At 38.7% G+C, this 22,117-nt stretch overlaps 1 protein-coding gene across 1 annotated transcript; it reads right to left on the bottom strand.

Moving 5' to 3' along the window:
- Nucleotides 1–1,834: 1,834 nt before the first annotated feature.
- Nucleotides 1,835–21,346, bottom strand: optc (opticin). Its single transcript, XM_026307591.1, has 7 exons — nucleotides 21,217–21,346; nucleotides 17,585–17,812; nucleotides 6,719–6,872; nucleotides 6,371–6,529; nucleotides 6,083–6,285; nucleotides 5,625–5,720; nucleotides 1,835–2,047 (listed from the first exon to the last, which is right to left on the bottom strand). Exons 1-7 carry the CDS (start codon nucleotides 21,295–21,297, stop codon nucleotides 1,880–1,882), a joined length of 1,089 nt encoding a protein of 362 aa, XP_026163376.1. The 5' UTR covers nucleotides 21,298–21,346; the 3' UTR covers nucleotides 1,835–1,879.
- Between the last annotated feature and the right edge of the window lie 771 nt (nucleotides 21,347–22,117).

Here is a 22,117-nt window from a genome sequence, read left to right as displayed (position 1 = left end):
TGTGCATAACACAGTGTCATTTTGGTATCAGTCAAAGTCAATGTGGTAATGGTCTAATAACTGTGTCAGGATCTGAACCGGGTTTCCAGTTCTGAGCCCTGCCTGGCGTCTTATTTTGGTTAGTTTCCTATTTCTGTTCTGTTTAGTTCCAGGTGCCTTTATGTTTCAGTTGTCATCAGTAGATTGCTTTCACCTGTGTCTTGTGTTAGTATTTAAGTTCTCCCTTTGTTCCCTGCCGGAACATTAGTTAGTTAACGCTACTGATGCCAATAATACTTAGTTGCCTTGATTCATGTTTGCCGGAAAAGAGCCTTTGTTCCCTGTCTGCCTGCCGAACAGCAGAGAACCTTGTTTGCCTGAGCCCTGGACGATCCAGGGGAATAAACCTGCCTGTTTGTCCTGCATTTGGGTCCTCACTCTTTCCCTTCACCACCGACATCACGAGAGCATAACAAACTGGTGATGATGGGAACACTGCGTCACAGGATATAAATACATCTACAGATGAAATAAAAAGGCAGGAGTGGAAAAATATCAATGAAAATGTGTTTAATATAATTTTACACTCAGCATCTTGGCAGTGGCACAGAATGTCCTTCTAACATAATACAGTATACTGACCTATACAGGTGTTGTGTGGTGAAAACCCAAACCCATACAGGAAAAAAAAAGAACATTTAAAATGCTTCACAAAAGGTATGAAAAACTGATTTACCAATTATTTTCCAAATTATGGTATTTCTCAGTAAACCAACATATTCCAACCCTAAATCTGAAGCACAATATATTGTAGTCATACCTGGACTTGCCTGATTAATTGGTTCCAGAAGGCATGATGTTCATCGATTTTTGCCAAATGAATGAATGAATGAATGAAAATGTGATGCAGGATCTGCTCTGAATGATGCCAAACGCTTGCATTGCCAAACAATGTACACAAACAAAACCTGGCGGCAGTCTATACATACAGTATTTTCATTCCTTTTATTTTCATATGTCAACCTGATTGGTGACATAAATCTGCATCACTTGATGTATTATGAACTGTGTTTTACTCTATAAGGCATGGTGTAAATCTGAATTTGACAGAAATGATGTAAACTTGGGTGTGAGGACTGTATACATAGCCAAGGGTTTAACAGGTTAAAAGGGGAGAGTTCTCTTTATAATACTACAGCTGTGTGTAAGTTTGAGAAATACCAACACTGTAACTTCTTTGTTTTGGTTTACCAGCCCACAGCCTCCACTCTCATGAAACTCATTTGCAGCAGCAGTTTTCAGTGCAAAACGTATATGTATGACTCCACATGAGTCTTGCTATGTCTGCTGGATGATTGTGTCTGCTGATTCTTAACATATCAGCAATATACAGCCTATAGTTTTTTGCAATTGCTAAGACACATTTTAAAAAACCTTTTGCCCTTTTTCTCAATAACAAGAAAACCAAGTTTTCAATCTGTATTCACAAAACCTCTGACTTGTAAATCAAACTATCTCAAAACATAACTTTGTTTAAACATTAAGGTTTTGCATAGAGTGCTTCATTAGATAAACGAGTTTAGACAGTTAACAGTTCTGTTCCAAGAATGAGGTTTAGTGTTCTAGGAATTTAGAAAAAAATGTAATAATGCTTTATAATCCAAAACAGTCAGTACACCTTTAAAAAATCAGGCAAGGCATGTGTCAGGATATTTTAAATGCTGTTCTACAAATCCTACATATTTTTGGCAATAAACTGGCATTTAACAAACAACCCTCAAATCCCACATAATTCTTCCCACATAACCAATACTCACACAAAACAGACGTTACAGTTGGAATTTATATTCTTGCTTTCATTTCTTTCTGCTGGAGCCTGGTTCATAACATCTGCCATCTGTCACTGATTTCCTATAGGCAGGCGGGGCAGGCAGAAGTAGGCCTGGGGAAACAGGTTGATATTGAGGGGGTTGCCATCCAAACGGATATCCTCCAAGTTGCGGCGGATAAAGTTGCGATCATGGCGATTACAGAAGGTGTCCTCATGAAGACTCTGGATGTTGTTATTCTGTTTGTGAAAAAGAAAGCTACTGTTGAAGTTTTAAGACTAATGTGTTACAGTACTACTCAGTATTTGTGCTGGGTTAGTTTCAAATCTATATAGTGTGTGAATGAGTGTGAATGAGTAGTGTATTCATTGACAGTTCTGAGGAAAAGTAATGTTACTGTTTGGACAGGAGGTTGTGGATAAATAACTGAAATATATATAATAAAATAAAACTACACCAAAGTAGCCTTACTAAGCAGAGAAAAGAATGAATATAAAACCTATCTACAGTAAATATAATTGCAAGAAAAAGTAAATGCACTGTTTGCGGTTTTCTTTTACAACAAACAAAATATTTCTAGGCTGATTTAATACAAAGGTTGAGGTTCATTGTGGGTTTTTTATATATTAACATGATTAACTAATGATGATGCCTTGGTTTTCTTGTACATGGATTTTTACCAGATTCTATGTTAACTATTTTGTTAGTTCCTGTCATGAAGGTTAAAGCTAGGAGAGTTGGCGGCATGGATAATTATAGACGCATATCTTTAGCCAGTGTACTCTCAAAAGTACTTGAAATAATCCTGCTGGACAGAATGATAAACTACATCAAATGTACAGATAATTTGTTTGGCTTTAAATCTAAGCTTGGTACAGACATGCTCTAAAGGAGATTGTAAACAAATATAAGAATCAGAATTTTTACGTGCTTTTTAGATGCATCCAAAGCCTTTGCTAGAGTAAATCACAGGAAATTATTTATTAAGCTGATACAAAAAGGTATTCCTAGATACGTTGTCCATATTTTGGTTCATTAGTATGCCCAGAAAACTATGTAAATTAAATGGGGTAACAGTGTTTCTGCACCTTTTAACATTAGTAATGGGGTTAAGCAAGGAGGCATCTTATCCCCTGTTCTGTTTAATTTGTGTATAGATGACTTGTCAGTACAGTTTCAATCTTGTAATACTGGGTGTGTGACTGGTGGTCGAATTCTGAATCACCTGATGTATGCAGATGATTTAGTGGTTTTTTTCCCCCATTACAGCTGGACTCCAGCAGTTACTGAATATTTGTTCTGATTATGGCTTAGAGCATGACATTAAGTATAATCCAACTAAAAGTGTGGTCATGATCTGTAGGACCAAAGAGGATAGACTTATGAATTTTCCTGATTTTTGCTTGTCAAATACTATTGATTGTGTCACTGATAAAGTAAAATATCTGAGATATATTATCACAGAGGATGACTGATGATGATGATATTTATAGACCATGTTGAATGTTATATGCTTAGGCAAATATTCTTTCTCGTAAGTTTGGTTTTTGTACAGACCAAGTGAAGTTGACCTTGTTTGAATTATATTGTACACCTCTATATACTAGTCAGCCAGTTTACCGAGGTTACAGGTGGCATACAGCGATGCTCTGTGGGTGCTATTGAGGAAACCTCGATGGACTAGTGAAAGTGAAATGTTTGTGACAGCAAGAATAAACACCTTGCAAGCTCTATTATGGAATCTCATGTATAAATTTATCTGTAGGTTAAATTAGTCTGAAAACAGAGTCTGACTAATGTTAGGTTCAGTGCAATACGTTACCAGTCAAAGTTGTGGAGACACTGGTACTGTTGTCTTTTTAGTAAGTCTATTTGAATATTGGATTGACTGTTTTTATCTTTTTTATTGCACCATGAGTCCAGAGTAAAAGTTGAATTGAACTGATTATGAATTTATTAATACAGTTGTCACAATCCGCCCCGTTTCCTGTAGTTAGACTTTTGTTGTGAAGTGTTTCCTTAGCTCTTGATTTTTTTCACGTGTGTCTTGTTAGCGTCTTAGTGTCTGGTTTGTCCTTTCACTCCTGTTGGTGCATTACATTTCCTTGTGATCAATTTGGTTTCATTTTGGATGTTCTGTTTCCTGGCCACCTGCTACCCTTCAGAATGTCTACTTTTAAGTTGTGTTGGACTTTTCTGTTTCTCTGTGACTTTTGGGTTCAGGGAACAGCATTGACTGTTTCACATATCAACTTCTGTAGAGACACTGTTACACCTACAAACTCTGTGTCCTTCGATCACTAGTGACATCAAGGCAGTCCTTAACCAGAAAAGAAGGCAAATATCTACACCCGGGGAAGAAGGTGGACTGGTCACTGTGTAGTATATAAAAAATAGCAGAAACCACTTTTCCTCCTAAGGCAGCTTAGGTCCTTAGATGTCTGCAGGAATATACTGCACATGTTTCACCAACTATGGTTGTAAATGTGCTGTTTTATGCTGCAGTCTGCTGTGGAGGCAGCATAAAGGAGAAGCATTCAAGGCAGCTGGACAAACTGGTGCAAAAAACTAGATCAGTGACTGGAATGAGGCTGGACTCACTGGAGGCTGTGGTGGAGAGATACACATAGAAAAAGGTAGAGAATACACTGGCCATCCCCTTCACAACATCCTGATGGACCAGAGAAGCGGCTGCAGGGGACAACTCACCTCACTGAGCTGCAGGACTGAACGATGCAGGAGATCCTTCATCCCTACTGCTATCAGGATCTACAACACCTTAGCACCGATTGCAGATAATTAACCAACTTGAACTGACTGTTACTAATTACTCTTACTACTAACTACCTATTACTTTCACTACTTTTGGTTTACCTGAATTTCTCTCCAGGATTAATAAAGTTTATCTTGTCTTATCTTATCTTACCTTACCTTATCTTATTTATTCCAATTAATGTGACATTCCTATTTGAAACAAAAGTTATATGGAGCAGGTCCAGGTAGCAGGAACACAGAACGTTAACAAGACAAGCCAGGGTTCACATTTTGAATCCCCACGTTTGATTCCAACTACTAGAAAAATGGAGCGAACTCTTAAAGAGCTTTCAACCACAAGGGCCATAAAATGTTATTCAGTGCTTATATGCAGTTGGATGTTGTGTGGATGCAATATAGAGTACACCACTCTTATTTTGTCTTTACCTAATAATATTAGTATATTTGCTGATGGGATTTATATTCACTACTTGTTTGTGCTATATGCTATATATATGATTTATCGATGTGCTAAATATTAAGAATTTTAATATACCAGCATTCTCATTTTCAGCTTGTATTGAATGCATATAATTTGGGATAGGGATTTTATTTCAGATATACATTTACAAGGCAGTTTAGTATATTTACATAACAGACTAGAGCATACAACAGCAGAATAAAAATATTAAACAGTGTCAGTCAAACTGTCATAAAAGCGTGCTATTTAAATTTTTACTCTGCCTTTGCAAATAAAATCCAAGCTATGATTATTCTTTAATTTGAAAGTTTTGAGTTACTGCCATCTGGTTGACACGTCAAGGTTTCTACTGGTTGTAGCTACTAGCACATCAAACTGGGTATGGTTAGAGTGGGTCAAACCGGGGGATTCATTGTTGCCTTTTTCATATATTTCTGTGTGTGATAGTGCTATACTGTGTTGGATTAGCTTTGTGTTTATACTTGTTTTAATTGTAGTATATATATTCTGGTTATTTTGGACTACATCTGTCTTTGAAGGCAACATAAATATATTTAAAAAATATATCTTGGATGTACTACCTGAAGATGTAATGCTCTCAGACTCAGTGGCAGTGGTGTAGGTATGTAATCCAGGTGGTTGTTGGACAGATAGAGGAATTCCAGCTGGCTCATGTCCTACATGGCAAGAAAGGAAATAGAGCACTCACACAATAACAGTAATACATAAAGATATCCCCAAGTAGGAGGGCCACCTTTTTTGGACTGTGTCTTAATCACATTAAACACGTGCTATGAAGATTTTAAGCAAAAAAACCTTTCGTATATTACACAAGAACAAAAGTGTTATTAAATTGAAGTAAAGTAAAACTATTTGCTTTCCAATCACTTTTTGGAGGTCAAATATAAATTCATGGATATCAGAATGAATTCTATGTAAATTAACAGTTTGGGGATGTGACAAATAAAGTGACCTTTATGTGAAACAACACAACATTAAATAAGGTTTTTTATTTCAGAGAGAAGTAGAGATTGTTCACCTTGAATCCCTCAGAATGTACCCCATGGCTGATCAGCCTGTTGTTACGTAGATCTATGCATTTCATGGTGATTGGCAGCTCAGGCATGACCTGTAGGTCATTGTCAGCCAACAGTAACTCTTGGAGCTGTGGCACAGAGTGGAACACATCCTCATCCATCTCTGAGATCTGGTTCCCTGTTAGATCAATGGACTGGACCTTATCTGTAAAAATCAACAAAATTATATCAGAAGTGATATTCTATTTTTCTGTACAGTAGATTGGCTGTGTCCACAAATTGTGTCTTACTAAGGCTGATAAAATCTGTGTTCTTGACATGTCGAATTTTGTTGAAGCGTCCATAAAAATGGGTGGTGTCTTTGGGAAGTGGTGGGATCTGATCCAGGCCCATGTCCTCACAGTACACACTCCCACCAATACAGACACACAGTAGGCAAGTAGGCATACCTGTATAAAGACAGGGAGCAGGTTTTCAACATATATGCACACAGACAGATCCATCCATCCATCCATTTTCTATACCCGCTCATTCCTTAACCAGGGTCACGGGGATCTGCTGGAGCCTATCCAAGCTCACACAGACACATTTATACATATGTATATTTATACTTATGTATAGTTAATGCTTTGACCTACCCAGCCCAGTCTCAGGGCCAAAGAGACCTGGTGCCTTGAAGTCCAGGGTGGCAGGAATTGGAGGCAGAGTGGACAGGGTCACATCCTCTTCATGTTGAGTTGTGGGCTGGTTGGCTGGTGAGGGGATGTCTGGAGCTATGGTGCCAACCTCAAGCTGTCCTCCCAGGGTAGCCAGGAAAAGAGTGATAAAGTTGTTAACAGACTACACAGCGATACTGTGCTACAAAAGTACTCCCCCAGTAACAATGCAACATGGGCCTGTCGCTGATTCTGGGGCAGAGTGGCAGTATAACATGAGTGCTCACTGTAATTCAAGGTTGCCAATTATGCACATTAGTGTGCTGCTCTCAGTTTGAGTGCATTTAAAATGTCATTCAGAGATACCTTTCTGTATATATTGCTGAACAGAACATTATCACTGTTTATCAAAATCGTGACATAAAATGTCATGAGGTGGCAGTGCCAGCCTCTCCCCTGTTCCTTGTGTTTCTGTCTCCTTTTTCCTCGTGTGTGTGTGTGCTGTGTTCCCTGTATGTTATTGATTGCAGGTGCATCACCAGAGAGCAGAGCGTGCTGTGCCCTGCTCAGTGTGTGCAACGAGGAAATTGTCCTGCAGTGTTTTAGTTTCGTTCTGCCCGACTCCAGTGATCTTCAGTTTACAATAAATAAAGGCTTTACTTTCACCTAATCTGCACTTGGGTCCTATCCTTTCCCACATACTGTAACAGAATGAATTGGCCATAATGGGCCCAGCAGATTCAGCTGGGAAAACACTCGGGGAGTGTTTTTTAGGGGAGTCCCTCGCTTTACAGCTTGTCCTCCGCTTCGCTGACAACTACTCGGAGGTACTCGCAGAGGGTGAAGGTGTTCTTGGGTGTTTTTTTCCTCCTTACAAACCCTGCTGGAGGTGTGCAGGGGCTTGCAACTCCCCAGCTACAAGGCTAAACGGCAATGCCTCGCCCTGCTCCAATAGTCTCTACCCGCTTTTCAAGCCTTATTGCCGCCTAACCAGGGCTCCCAGCTGGTTCTCCTGGTTTCCCCGCTGGCTTACCAACTGTTGACGCCAGCTCCCCAGTCTCTGACGCCGGCAGAGGCACACGCTCCCTTAAAGGTCAGCTTATTTCCCAAAGGCTCCTGGAGGAGCTTGATTAGTGTGTGATATCATGATGTACATAGACTTTCACAGACTGAAATGTTGAAAGGAGAAGCGACAGCAGCAGTTATAACACAATGAATTTGTTTATATGAAATTACAGGTGCAGACACCATATGAAGCAGGTAATGTTGGTAAACAATCTGATTTCTTGAAAACACTCGTTTAACTTCAAAAGAGAAAACATTAAAATCACTACACAACAGGGGTAACAAAGAAAAAGTTTAAAAAAAGCAGAATATCTTTTAGGAACTCTACATTCTCCATTATATATAGATACTGATACTCTGATCATATGATCAGAGTTGTATATCAATTATGCTGTGTCTCTCATATGGCCTTGCCCACAATGAAGCAGCTAAAGCTAGATAAATTCACTTCCTAAGGTGTTCTTTTGCTACACATTGTTGGAGTCATTAGCAGAACAGCTACCAAATTGAAGCCAATGCTATTGGCTGTTTAACACAAGTCAGTGCAACTCACTACATCAACCCTCAGACTCCAAAGAACCAAAGGCTTCATGGCTGAACTTTGTTGTTTTTCTTCAATATTTTTATTGGCTTTTGTTTGTTATTACATTACAAAACAAAGAATGAACAATTAGATCTCAGTAACATAGGTCATAAATGATTCACTGATTTGGAAGCGAGGCTCCGCACCTTTGAACAAAAGCCAGCTAGCCTAGCCCCGTTAGCAGGTGTGGAGCCACTGAGCTCAGGCTCAGGGTCTGTTAGCTGTCCAAGGGCAGCTCCGGAGCAGCCCGGAGAATTAGCCTGGGTGATGGTCCAACGGAAACATACTCCCAAGCAGAAGCCCACGGCTCATCACCTGCCTGTTCACGTTTCTAACAGATTTTCCGCGCTCAGCGACACACCCGCTGAGAAACTGAATCTAATAATTGGTGATTCCATAGTCAGAAACGCGAAGCTAGAGACACCAGTGACCATAGTCAAATGTATTCTTGGCGCCAGAGCGGGCGACATTGAGTCAAACCTGAAGCTGCTGGCTAATGCTAATCGTAAATATCGTAAGATTGTTAATCACCTCAGCTGCAATGACACCCGATTACGCCAATTGTAGGTCACTAAAATTAATGTTGAGTCGGTGTGTAATTTTGCCAAAACAATGTCGAATTCTGTAATTTTCTCTGGACCCCTCCCCAATCTGACCAGCGATGACATGTTTAGCTGCATGTCGTCATTCCATGGCTGGCTGTCTAGGTGGTGTCCAGCAAACGATGTGAGCTTCATAGACAATTGGGCCACTTTCTGGGGAAAATCTGGTCTGGTAGGTCTGGTACCATCCAAGGTGGCATCCATTCCACGTTGGATGGTGCGGCTCTCATCTCTAGAAATTTGGCTGAGTTTATTAGCCAAGCTAAAGTTTGACAATCCAGAGTGGGGACCAGGACGCAGACACTCATTCTAAAATGCCTCTCTGCAGTTTCCTTAGAGCCTTCACCCCCCTCAACCCACATAGTGTCTGCCCCTCGAACATATAAATCAAATAAATCAGAAGTTAACACAAGAAGAGTTATTCATAAAAACCTCATAAAAATTAAGACTACTCCTCTTATTGAACAGATAAACAGAAAAGTCAGATGTGGATTATTAAATATCAGGTCTCTTTTGTCTAAATCTCTGTTAGTAAAGTTAATTAGTAAATAACTGATCTGTAGATAACTGATCACCAAATTGACTCTTAGAGAGCAGTTCTACTTGTCATTGTGTACTGTCTACCTGTCCCTTACTCAGAGTTTGGTGCTTAGTTCAGATAACATCATTATAATGGGAGATGTTAACCACTCATGTAGATGTTGAAAATAATAGTCTCAGCCCCGCATTTAATTCAATATTAGATTCAATTGGTTTCATTCAAAATGTTAACAAACCCACCCACTGTTTCAATGACACCCTTGATCTATGACCTATGGCATCGAAATTGAACATTTAATAGTTTTTCCCCAAAATCCTATTTTGTCAGATCATTCTTTAATAACCTTTGAATTTTAGATAATGGATCATGCAGCGTTTGGAAGAAAATTCCACTACAGCAGATGTTTATCTGACAATGCTATTAATAAATTTGAGAAAATTATTCCATCTTTATTTACATCTATGCCAAGTGCCAACACAGTGGAGGGCAGCTGCCAAATTGATCATGTTGTTGACAGTGCTGTAGCCTCACTATGTGAAACGCTTGATACTGTAGCCCCTCTGAAAATGAAGTTAGTGAATCAGAGGAGATTAGCTCCATGGTACAGTTTACATATTTGTACCTTAAAGCAGGCATCACGAAGGCTGGAAAGGAAGTGGCATTCCACAAATTTAGAGGAATTTTATCTAGCCTGGAAAAACAGTCTATTAACATATAAAAAAGCTCTCCGTAAAGCCAGAACTGCATACTATTCATCACTAATAGAGGAAAATAAGAATAATCCCAGGTTTCTTTTCAGCACTGTAGCCAGGCTGACAAAAAGTCACAGCTCTGTTGAGCCCAGTGTTCCCTTAACTCTCAGCAGTGATGACATTATGAATTTCTTTACAAAGAAATCACAACTATTAGAGATAAAATTATATATATCTGCCATAAATGAATCTTCTACTACAGTAGCTCTTGAATCATCTGTAAGACCTCAATTATGTTTAGACTGCTTCTCTCCCATAGATGTCTCTGAATTCACGTCAGTGTTGCTTCATCTAAATCATCAACGTGTCTCTTAGACCCCATCCTGACTAAACTGCTTAAAAACACCCTGCCATTAATTAACTCATCTTTATTAGACTTGGTAAATTTATCTCTAGTGTCAGGCTACGTACAACAGGCCTTTAAGACTGCAGTAATGAAACCCTTACTCAAAAAGCCTAGTCTTGATCCAGGAGTCTTGGCTAATTATAGACCAATATCCAACCTACCATTTATTTCTCAAATCCTTGAAAAAGCTGTTGCTAAGCAGCTATCAGACCACTTACACAGACATTTTTGACCAGGACATGTCCTTTAACTCACACATAAAACAAATCTCTAAAACTGCCTTCTTTCACCTGCACAACATTGCCAAAATTAGGAGCATCCTGTCTCAAAATGATGCAGAAAAACTAGTCCATGCATTTGTTACCTCAAGGCTAGATTACTATAACTCATTACTATCTGGATGTCCCAGTAGCGCCATAAAAAGCCTTCAGTTAATCCAGAATGCTGCAGCCAGAGTCCTGACCGGAACTAGCAAGAGAGATCATATTTCTCCTATATTAGCTTCTGTTTATTGGCTCCCTGTAAAATACAGAATAGAATTTAAAATCCTTCTTTTAACATACAAATCCCTTCATGATCAAACTCCTTCATACCTTAAAGACCTCATAGTACCATATTATCCCAATAGACCACTTTGCTCTCAGAGTGCAGGTCTACTTGTGGTTCCCAGAGTTTCCAAAAGCAGACTGGGAGGCAGAGCCTTTAGTTATCAAGCTCCTCTCCTGTGGAACCAGCTCCCAGTCTAGGTTCAGGAGGTAGACACTCTATACTTTTAAGGCTAGACTTAAAACCTTCCTCTTTAACAAAGCATATAGTTAGGGCTGGCTTCAGGTAACCCTGAACCATCCCTTAGTTATGCTGCTATAGGCCTAGACTGACCAAGGACCATCAGTGCACTGCGCTCCCCTACCCTAACCCTCCCCTCCCTTCCCTTCTCCTCTCCTCCTCTCCTCCCTCCTCACATCTATATTCCACCATTGAATGTCACTAACCTTGTGCTCTCTCTCTCCCCTAGTTTGTGCTTTCTCCCTCTCTCTCTGTCCTCTCTCTCTGTTCCTTCTGCAGGTGTCCCTGGTCCTGGAGCTGTATATCGCTGATGTGCAGTTACTGGCCCCACCAATCTGCAGTGTCTATTTGTTGTTCATTGTTTCTGTTCTTTTCTCTCTCTATCCACTCACCCCAACCAGTTGAGGCAGATGGCCGTCCAAACTGAGCCCAGTTCTGCTGGAGGTTTTTTCCTCTCCACTGTTACCAAGTGCTTGCTCATAAGGGATTTGTTGAGTTTTTCTGTTTTTTGTAAAGTACCAATGGAATGCAATGTTTTAAAATAAATGTATATAAATAAATGTGAATTCAAAAATGTGAATTTAAAATGATCCAACATTTTTACAGATGAGGTCCTTTCCAGCTTCTATAATGCTCATATATGGTTCCCAGAGGTACACAAAATGCTTCCGTTTTCCTTTAGCAATATATATTAGTCTTTCCAGACCAATACATGCCAAAAATTCCTTTATCCACCGTTTCATCCACATCCATACTCTTCCAATACTGTAAAATAGCTCTCCTAGCTTGTGGAAGTCCAAAGCCCAGGAGTTTAGTCTGTTTCTGTCTGTGTGAAGCCCAGTGGGTAAATTCCCAGCACATAGTTTAACATTTAGAGGGATGTTGATTCCTATTACACCTCTGACAGACATTTGATGACATCTTTCCAGATTTTTTGTATCTTTGGACATTCCCATAGACAGTGAAGAATGGTTCTTTTTTCATTTAGACATTTAGTACATATGTCTGGAAAATTACCAGATATATGATGTACACAAAGGCAAAGGCAGAAAAGGGAAGCTTTTGATTATGGCTTAGAAGAAAGAACAAGGGGTGGGGCAAACAGGATCCTAGGGGCACCTGCAGAAGGTGGCAGGGAGACGTCCCTGCCGCTGCTCCACCACCTCGAGATGTTCCGGGATTAAAGGAGCGAAACATCAGTGAAAGGTGGTTCCTGGCTGACGATCCTGCAGCTGGCCTATTGGCACTGGCAGAGGTGCTTCAGGCAGACATGCCTAGCAGGTAGCAATACCTGTGCTTCAACATTTATGTCAAATGTCCAAAAGAGACTTCTTCTACTTTTGATAACTGTGGGACAAACATAATCCGTCTGGATTTGGATGACGTAATTTTTTTAACTGTAAATATTTAAAGAAATGTTTTTGGGGAATTTTATATTTTTCACATAATTGATCGAAAGTAAGCAACACACCGTCCATGTGCAGATCTTAACTTTCTGAATGGACTTCACATTCCATGATCTAAACTCTCCATCTTTTTTACCAGGTTTAAACTGTTCATTACCCCAAATAGGGGTGAAGAGAGTGTGTGTGCAGCATGCTACATTGGAATTGGATTTTTCAGGAAGGGATTTTTTTATACATATTTACTGTTTTTACATCTCATGAATATAAATAATTATATAAAGGTAACTCTGGAATGGATTCTTGTTCAATGCTTACCCATGCTGGGGGTGAGGTTGTACAAAAATAGTGTGTAGCTGATGTTAGCTGGGTAGCTGTATGTGTTATATGGGAGATACTGGGAAACTGAAGTCCTCCCTTCTTATAAGGCATATATAGTAACTTTAAACTGAGTCTTGCTTTCCTATTTTTCCAAATGAAATTGACTGAACAACTTTTTTAATTTGTCAGAAAACAAAGCAGAAAGTGGCAGTGGAAGTGTCTAGAAATAGTACAAAAATTTAGGTAAGATTGTCATTTTATAATATATCCCATCCCATCATAGATATAGGTAAATTAGATCATCAGTTTAATGTTTCCATGACTTTGTCTACCAGGGGATCATAAATTGGTGGAATTATTTTATTGAGTTCTGGAGGAATTTTAACACCTAAGTATTTAAAACCTTCAGTAGTTGTTGTAAATGGAATGTTTTTGGTGAGATTTTTTCTCTCTTCCTCATTGAGAAACATTAATACTGATTTAGAATTATTAATTTTATATCCAGAAAACTCTCCAAAGTCTTCTTTTAACCTCATCAAGTTTGGAAAACTATTAAATCTGTCAGGAAATATATTATATCATCTATGAATAAAGAAATGAAATGATCTTTTCCTCCAATTCTGATAACTGATTTTGCAGGGTGTGCTCTCATGGCTAGGGCCAAATGTTCTATTACTAATGTGAAAAGTAGGACAACCCTGTCCGGTTGATCATTGTAGATTAAAAAGGTTTTGAATATGTTGTCATTAGTTAAAATTTGTGCAGTAGGATTTATATACAGTATAGCACGTGGCTGAGTGGTTAGCACCATTGCCTCACAGCAGTGTTATGACAGCAGATTTTAATTTAGTTCTAGTCATAGTCTTTTGACTAAAATGCAATTTTAGTTTTAGTCATATTTTAGTCATCTGCTTTGTTTTAGTTTTAGTGTAGTTTTAGTCAACTAAATAGCATAAGATTTTAGTCGACTAAATCTACTGTAGATTTAGTCGACTAAAATATATTGGGTTTGATTTAAGTGTCATTTAGTAAAACTAACAAAATATTCTAAATTAAAATTAAATAAAAACAAGTTTCATTAAATATATATGGAATATGGCCTTTCCATAAAAGACCAAAAATTAGATATGCATTGTTTATAACTTGCATATGACATTCTTCATTCTTTAAAGCAAAAGTTATTAATATAACTCTTAATATTTAAGAGAAAAACTGTATTTAGCAGTAATACCATTGCATCAAAGATGAAACTGACCCATATATCTTCTCTTTGTTTTCTCCCAGCTGTTTCTATTTCATTATACAGTAGTTTAAGTCAGACAGAAACCCAGTGTAGGCTTTGATGATGTCATGTACTCACGCATCCTGCGTCACTAGGTGGATCTGTTACTTTTTAAATGTGCGTGTGCGTCTAAGAAGATTAATTCTGATTGGATCTTTTCTAAAAACGTCCCTTACATTTTCGTTTCGTTTTTATTAGTCAACGAAAATTTCAATATATTTTTATTTAGTTTTCGTCGTCATCACTTAATTTTTATTTAGTTAACGTCTCGTTTTCGTCAGTGAAAACTTGTTGACGAAATTATAACGAAAATACTTCGTCATGAAATTAACACTGCCTCACCGCAAGAAGGGCCTGGGTTCACAACCTTCACAGGGACCTTTCTGTGTGAAGTTTGCATGTTCTCCCCATGCTTGCGTGGGTTTACTCTGGGTACTCTGGTTTCCTCCCACAGTCCAAAAACATACATTAGGTTGATTGGTGATTCTAAAATTACTCATAGGAGTGAGTGTGAGTGGGAGTGGTTGTTTGTTTCTGTGTGGCCCTGTGATGGACTGGTGAGCTGTCCAGGGTATACTACTGCCTTTCACCCAAAGTGAGCTGGGATAAGCTCCAGCAGATCCCCAGGACCCTGGTTAGGAATAAGCAGGTATAGATAATGGATGGATGGATGGATTTGTATACAATAGTTGGATCCTGTTCTGTCCCTCATATTGATTTGGTTAGTATAATCTACACCATAAGTTATTATATGTCAGTTCGTATTCATTTGTACTTTCAGGGGTAACACTTCCTAATCTGTTTATGAAAACGAGGTCCTCTGGTGGTCATATTGTGGAGGACACCAAAACCCAATCTACAAGTCTGAGATGTCGTTCTGCTTAAAGATGGAGACCAGGAGTGACTGGCCTCTCGGGCTCGTCACAAAGACCTTTCCCAGCCAAGACAACAGAGTAAGGAAGATCGAAGTCAAGGTCATCCACAACGGGAAACAGACACTGCACCTTAGACCTATCAACAAAGTTGTTCTTTTGGTGTCTTAGACCACACTTGACAGACTTTTCATATCCTTTGAAACAGTGGGTTTGAGTTAGTCAGTATGACATCTTTCAGACATCAGATGGGGAGTGTTCTGTCACTCATATTGGTTTGGTTAGTATAATCTACGCCTTCCACCCGAGAGAGAGCTGGGGTAGGCTCCAGCAGATCCCCGTGACCCTGATTCAGGAAAAAGCGGGTATAGAAAACGGATGGATGGATGGATGGATAGTATAATCTACATCATATGTCAGTCATTTTTACTTTCAAGGCTAACACGTCCTAATCTGTTTATGGTAATGAGTCAGTCTGGTGGTCATATAGTAAAGTAGCACAGGTTTTTGTTATGCAAGCTCTCAGATGAAGAAGTCCTATGTGCCGTGACCCAATCTATTCCTACATGTGATGATAATCTGTGAGTTTCGTGTGAAATGTCTTATCGTGTTAATACCTTACTTTGCTAAGTGGTTGTCGTAACTCTCCAAGTAGTTAGTCTGTCGCTTAATTAGCATAGTTAGTTTGGCCTGTTAGCTTAGAGTGTGCTATGTTTACCCGTTGCTAATATTGCAGCCGTGAATTTGGGGATTTACATGGCAGAGTTTCAATGTGTCATTTCTGCGTTCATGTTGAGTCTGAATGCACTTTATTCTGTTTCTGTTGTTTCAGTTTTACAAGAAAAATAAAAGGGAAAAAGAATTTAAAAGCAATGTTTCAGTAAAGCTCTGTGGAAGTGTTTGCTGAATCCCTTTTTATGTTTAGCTCGCTCCATAGGCTAAATGGCAATGTTTAGCTGAATGCAGAAGAAATCCATTGGTGTAATGTTTTAGTCCATATCTGGGAAGCAATTCCAATATGTAATTCCACTCTATTCTGTCAAATGCCCAGCATGCATCTAGTGTTAGCATTGCCTTGTATTTTGTATTTTGTTTTTCATTGTGTAATGACCCGGCAGTCGCAGTTGACGGCCAGGTGCATTATGGGTGTTGTTAAATCTTAGTTGTCGGTTAACACCGTGTTTATGTTCTGTCATGTTCAATGTTGCTGTGTTAGGTTGTGTGGGAATGCAGACACACTCTGTGACTAGTAATGCAGTATAGTGTAATCCTATAGGTTTAGACACGTGACAGGGTCACCGCTCTTTACTATAGGGGAGACATAAGGGAATAACAACTCCATATATGGTAATAGTTTGAATTCCTTTTGTGGAAAAGTACTGGCATGTAGGGCGGTGGCCAAGTTACAAGGTATATACATTCTATAGCTCAGATCTCTCCGTGTGCTACATGAGGGTTGATCTCCAGAGCGCTCTGTATAGTTTTAATAAAACCTGTAATCAGCTGAACCACCCAGCCGCCTCTGTGTACTTCCTCATCAACGGACCTGTGTAAAACATGTGAGTATTCAACAGTTGGGTTATGTTGTGGGAACTGGGTTATGTTCATGTTGGCTTATGGAAAATGTAGCTGTCACCGTGACTTAGAGTGACGTGTGGGGAAAAGGGGCTCGGTGACAGCGCATGTTTGTGTTAAGTACCCCACAAGTACCCCACATATTTTGTGAGAAAGGTGTCAGAGAAAACAAAGAGAATAGATGGCTTATGAGGACTTACAGGAATGTCACAGCTGCTTGACCAATCACTTGAAACCTAGTTCAGAACTACCTCATGAGGGGTGCTACCAGAATTTATTTTCAAAGCAGGTGGAAATGATAGCAGAATTTGAGACAAAAGATACTAATTCAGTGCTTGTAATGGAAACTGCCTAATAATCTACAAGTCTACATGGTACTTTCAACAGATGGAAAATGATTTTTATTTAAATTGTTAAAAGGAAACAGCTCTCTTATGTATGATTATTGGTGCTTTTGTGCATGAAAGGATTCTTGATGTTTTACATGTGTAATTACAGTGCCTTGTATTGGTCATTAAGCAATTATGAAACACCTCAATACTGTGCCTGAATATCTTTTGTGTAGATACACAAGAAGCACTGCCACTCCTATTATGCTTCTATCAACTTGCTTCCCCAGAACTAGTAGAGACAAGGTACCCCTCTGCTTGAAATATTAATTCTACAAATATACATTCCTAATAACTACTACTTTAAACCACTAATAAAACATGTCCTCACCTCTTGGTCCAGGTCATCATAATCATAACTGTCTCCATCAATGTTGCTGACCAGGTTCTCCCAGTCTGTCTCATTGATCAGATCATAGTTCTCCAGGTTAAAAGATTCATCATCTGGCTGACCTGGAGGCGCTGTCATGATAGGGCAGGGGTGAAGGAAGACCAGGACCAAGGCAAGTGCCAGCATCATAGAATGCAGAGACATCCTCAACTTAAAAATGGAGACAATCTGCAAACATCAGGAGAGAATGAATGGTTTCATTTCCCAGTATGTTCAGCACTATTCGGTCAATGAGACAGATGCTCCTGAAAGATTTGCTCCTCAACATTCTCTTTCAGATCGTGAAAAAAAATTCTTTGCTGAGAGACTTGACAATATTAAAAATTAAAATGCTTCTGTCATTTGCAATTTTAGTATTAAATCAATTTTGAGTTGCTGCTGATATTTTGTCATGGATATCTCACTTAACCTGTTCCTCTTCACCTGTTTCCTTGACATTCTACCTGATAAACATTAAAAACAAAAGGTTACTGTGGGTATTTATCCACAGATGTATGAAACTGTACTCTGTATCTGTGGGAAAAAAGAGTAAAAAGCAAATGACCTTACCTAACCCTGACCCCTAACTTTAACTCTATAAGTTAGTATCCTTTCATACATTGATGTATTCCATTTTGACTGATATAGTCAATAGAAAGTAATATGTGATCTAATGCTTTTCAAATCAATAGTATGATTTGTGTATAATAGTTTGGTGATTACTGTGAGGTTTAGCATAATGTAACTTTTTAAATAAATATATTGCTAATCATATTTGAAAATATTTGAGTTACAAAAACAGAACAATCGCAAAAATTCAGAAGCAATAAAGTTCCACGATAATTAAACAACAGTGACCCCCACTAAGGACTGACATACATACGTATTGTTGGAAGACACCAGTAGTAAGTTTTTAGTTTAACACAGCTTTAAACTAAATAAGAAGAATTTTGAAATCAATTAGCAAGGAGCCAATTAAGTCATCTGAGAATGGGAGTAATGCTGTCACTCTTCTATGTTCCAGTAACAAAGGCTGTATTATTGCTGAAATAGAGGGGGTTTCAATAATCAAGCCTTGACGAAATAAGGACTGTAGCTGCCACTCTTAGACTCTTAGATGACAGAAATAACTTAACTTTAGCTAGTTTTCTGAGCTGAAAGAAACTGTTTTTTACTGTGATAATTGATGTGTTCAGCAAAGCTCGGCTTATGATCAAAAATCACCCCAAGGTCCTTGCCTGGTCAAGTCTATTGGAAGAAAAAAGGTCCAGCTGAGCTGCTATCTTTTCACTTATATTTTGAATAACCTACCAAACATAATTACTTCAGTCTTACTGTCATTTAATTTAAGAATTTAATTTTTTTTGCCATCCAGGCCCTAAAATAAACAGCCAGCAATGGAATTGATTGGGTCTAGATTACCTGGATTTAAAGAAGAATTGAGTTGATGTTGAGTTTGTGTTTGATCTGCATAAAAATGAAATGATACATCATATTTTCTAAGAGTAGAGCCCAGTGATAGCATAGAATGTAAAAAGAACTGGGCCTAAGATTGAACCCTGTGTGACACCATATTTAAGACAAGCCAGTGAGGAAGTATAATTATGAGAGATTAAAGCCTGTCACTAAGATATAAAGCAAAGCTTTTCAAGGTAGTTCCTTGAATGCCTGCCAGAAAACATAAACTACTTAGAAGGGTAATGTGGTCAACTGTGTCAAAGGTTGCATTCAAATCTAAGATAATTGAAAGTGTACAGTTTTCAGGACACTCTACAGGATTTAAAACATGATTAACAAAAATTAGGTGGCTGGATAGTCAAAATCAAAAAACGTACTTTATAATGCTGTCTGACAGAATTTATTTGTGATACACATCTGAATATTTGATGGATTTAATTTTAAGTTGTTATGATTACTTGCCAGAAGTGGCTAACCATCCTGCGAGTTCCCGATCCTATCAGATCTTGGAAGCTAAGTTGGGCCGAGCCTGGTAAAGGAGAGGCCTGAGTAAATTGAGAAGGTTACCTCAGGAAGGGCATCTGGCCTAAAATTTGTGCCCAATCAATCATGTGGGTCAATTGATTTACTGTTGTTAAGACCTGAGTTAACTTTCCAGTGTATTTCACATATCTAACTAGTATTTGCTCATTTACTGTTGGATCCACATTCTCTTGCCCTAATAGAAATAACACCATGAAAGAGCTTGTAAATTAATTGTTTGTTATTATCTTGCAAATTACAACACTGCAAATGGAGTATTTAACACCACCTTAAAGACAATAACCTAGATACATGCCACATTGTTCAAACAACGGTTGTATTGTTGGCAGAGTGCATGCAAGGGCTCAGTCAGCTGAAAGGTCACTGACTAGAAAAGAAAACACCAATCAGAAAAAATTAGAAAAGCTGTGAAGTAGGGCTCAGGAAAGGTTCTCCTTAGAATGCCATTCCAGTTATGCAATACATAACTGTGTTGGACTCTGTTTCTTAGTCAGAACAATGTACGTAGAGTTTACCACTACAGGGAAGCTGTCTCAGAGCTTACCTTCAATCTTCAAGATGTGGAGATACAAACATGATTTGTATTTTGGAAGCTTTGGATGTCTACCACATACATACAGTGACAGTAGGTATTACAGTGAAGTAGAAGACATGTTGTTTTAACCAGATAAAATTTTGAAAATGAACAATATATACATATTCAAAAATCAGTAGTTTTTCAATAAAAAACAGAAAAATGTTTATACAAGAAATACATTATTATTCAAAGCAGAATAATTGTGAATGCCTTCTTAAATAGCAGGATGGTCCCTTTAAGAATAAATTCACAGTTTCTTTTAGTTTAACTAATTCTTACATTTACAAATTCATAATTAGGACCTAGGTTGTCAAATTGAGCAGAAATAAACTCATGCCTATCTAAGATTCTTTAACAATATGACTAGCAATCGTGCTCATAATCCTTCCGTGATTGCTGAGCCAAGGGTGAATTGCTGACTGTTTGGTCAGACTGTCTGAGGAATGTTTGCACTGAAAGCTGACAGGATTGTATGAGTGTTAGCCTGCTGGAAGATTCTACAGATGGCATAGAAAGGCATATGAGACTCATGGCTATACTGGAGAGCAAACTGGTTAGTTTCATACTACTGACTAGCGGACACAGGTCCATAACAGTTTCAGCATATCTAAATGGAAGCTATTAGGACCACTGACACCCTATAGAATCACAGATAAAATACCAATGATTGTACATACAAATGTTAAGTTCATACTAATGAACTGAAGTATGTAATACACAATTCTCACTCAACACATTACAGTATAGAAAACACCAGTAAAATTAGAGCAGTTCTTAATCTTGCACTTCTTTCATTGTGCTGTAAGATATCTGAACAGTACAAATTACGAAGTCCAGCAGTGATTATACCAGCCACTGCAACTGAGATAAACATATGAAAATATTTTTAATTCGAACTATCACAGCAAATCATTATTACTGTCATTGTAACTCAGCACTGAGATGAAACATGATCTTCATCGGCCTGAAAATCACCAGGAAACAAAATGACATGCAAAAATATCAGCAAACTTACTGCTTTGTTTCCACTGTTCATTCCTGAAGATTCCTCAAACTTCGGTGCTTCTGATCCTGTAGCAATTCTTTTTTTCTTCATCCCCTAGAGGATCTCAGACTGGTCCCACAGTCCCCATGGGCCCCTGTTGTTCACTTGGTCACAGAGTACTTTGTGGACAATGCATCATTATGAGAGGAGAGGAGGGGGATGATGTGGCAGAAAGAGAGGGGGTTTGTGCAGGTCATTTCAGTCAATGTGTACTCAGCTGTCACCACCAGTTCCCCCTTTCAAGACCCCAAACATACACACAAGCACACTGAAATACATGACAGTCACTAGAATAACTGCTGCAACCAATGCAGGTTTGGGACAACTATATAGCTTCAGCAGCAGATAAGATGCACAAATTAGGGTCTCCATGAAGACAGTTCCAAGGGTATTTGTGTTTTGTGTGATGTCAAAGAAGACAAGAGGAGAGAGAGGATAGACCATAGAGATAAAGCGGAGCACACTGCTACCACGCTATTTTGTTGTGTTCAGGTTATTTCATTAACTGGTTTGCTAAAGTAGTTACTTGTCTTGTTTTCCTGTTGGACCTGTAATGTGAAGCAGGGTTTATTTTGAGAAGCAAAGCGGTTCCCGATCCCTGGATGCTAAAAATGTGCACAAGTACAAATCTTCACATAGGTTTAATAGAACACGTTAGTTGGTAAGAGAGAGGAATGTTAAAGTAGCTATTTATGGTTGGTTGTAAGCACAGCTGTCTGCTCTCTGTCCTGGGGGTTCTGCAGTCTTTACACAAAGACAGTTTAGGTGAGGCTTCTGCCCTTTAAGTCTCCAGGTCTGTGACTTAATGTGTGACACCTGGAAGCATATTCTTTGAGGAGGGGACAGCAGTTTTTCAAGGAGGCTTGGAGAC

This window comes from Mastacembelus armatus, chromosome 5 (genome assembly GCF_900324485.2).
Source record: "Mastacembelus armatus chromosome 5, fMasArm1.2, whole genome shotgun sequence".
NCBI classification, from domain to species: Eukaryota; Metazoa; Chordata; class Actinopteri; order Synbranchiformes; family Mastacembelidae; genus Mastacembelus; species Mastacembelus armatus.
The sequence above is the reverse complement of the archived record's forward strand: the minus strand, read 5'-3'. Positions and strand labels throughout refer to the sequence as shown.

Bases quoted from the DNA above. Each gene is read 5' to 3' on its own strand.
- optc (XM_026307591.1), bottom strand. From the start codon at position 21,297: ATGAAGAAAAAAAGAATTGCTACAGGATCAGAAGCACCGAAGTTTGAG. The intron at 17,813-21,216 runs GTAAGTTTGCTG...TGATGTTTGCAG, and splicing joins TGAACAGTGGAAACAAAGCA to ATTGTCTCCATTTTTAAGTT. The intron at 2,048-5,624 runs GTAGTACATCCA...TTTCACAAACAG, and splicing joins TGAGAGCATTACATCTTCAG to AATAACAACATCCAGAGTCT.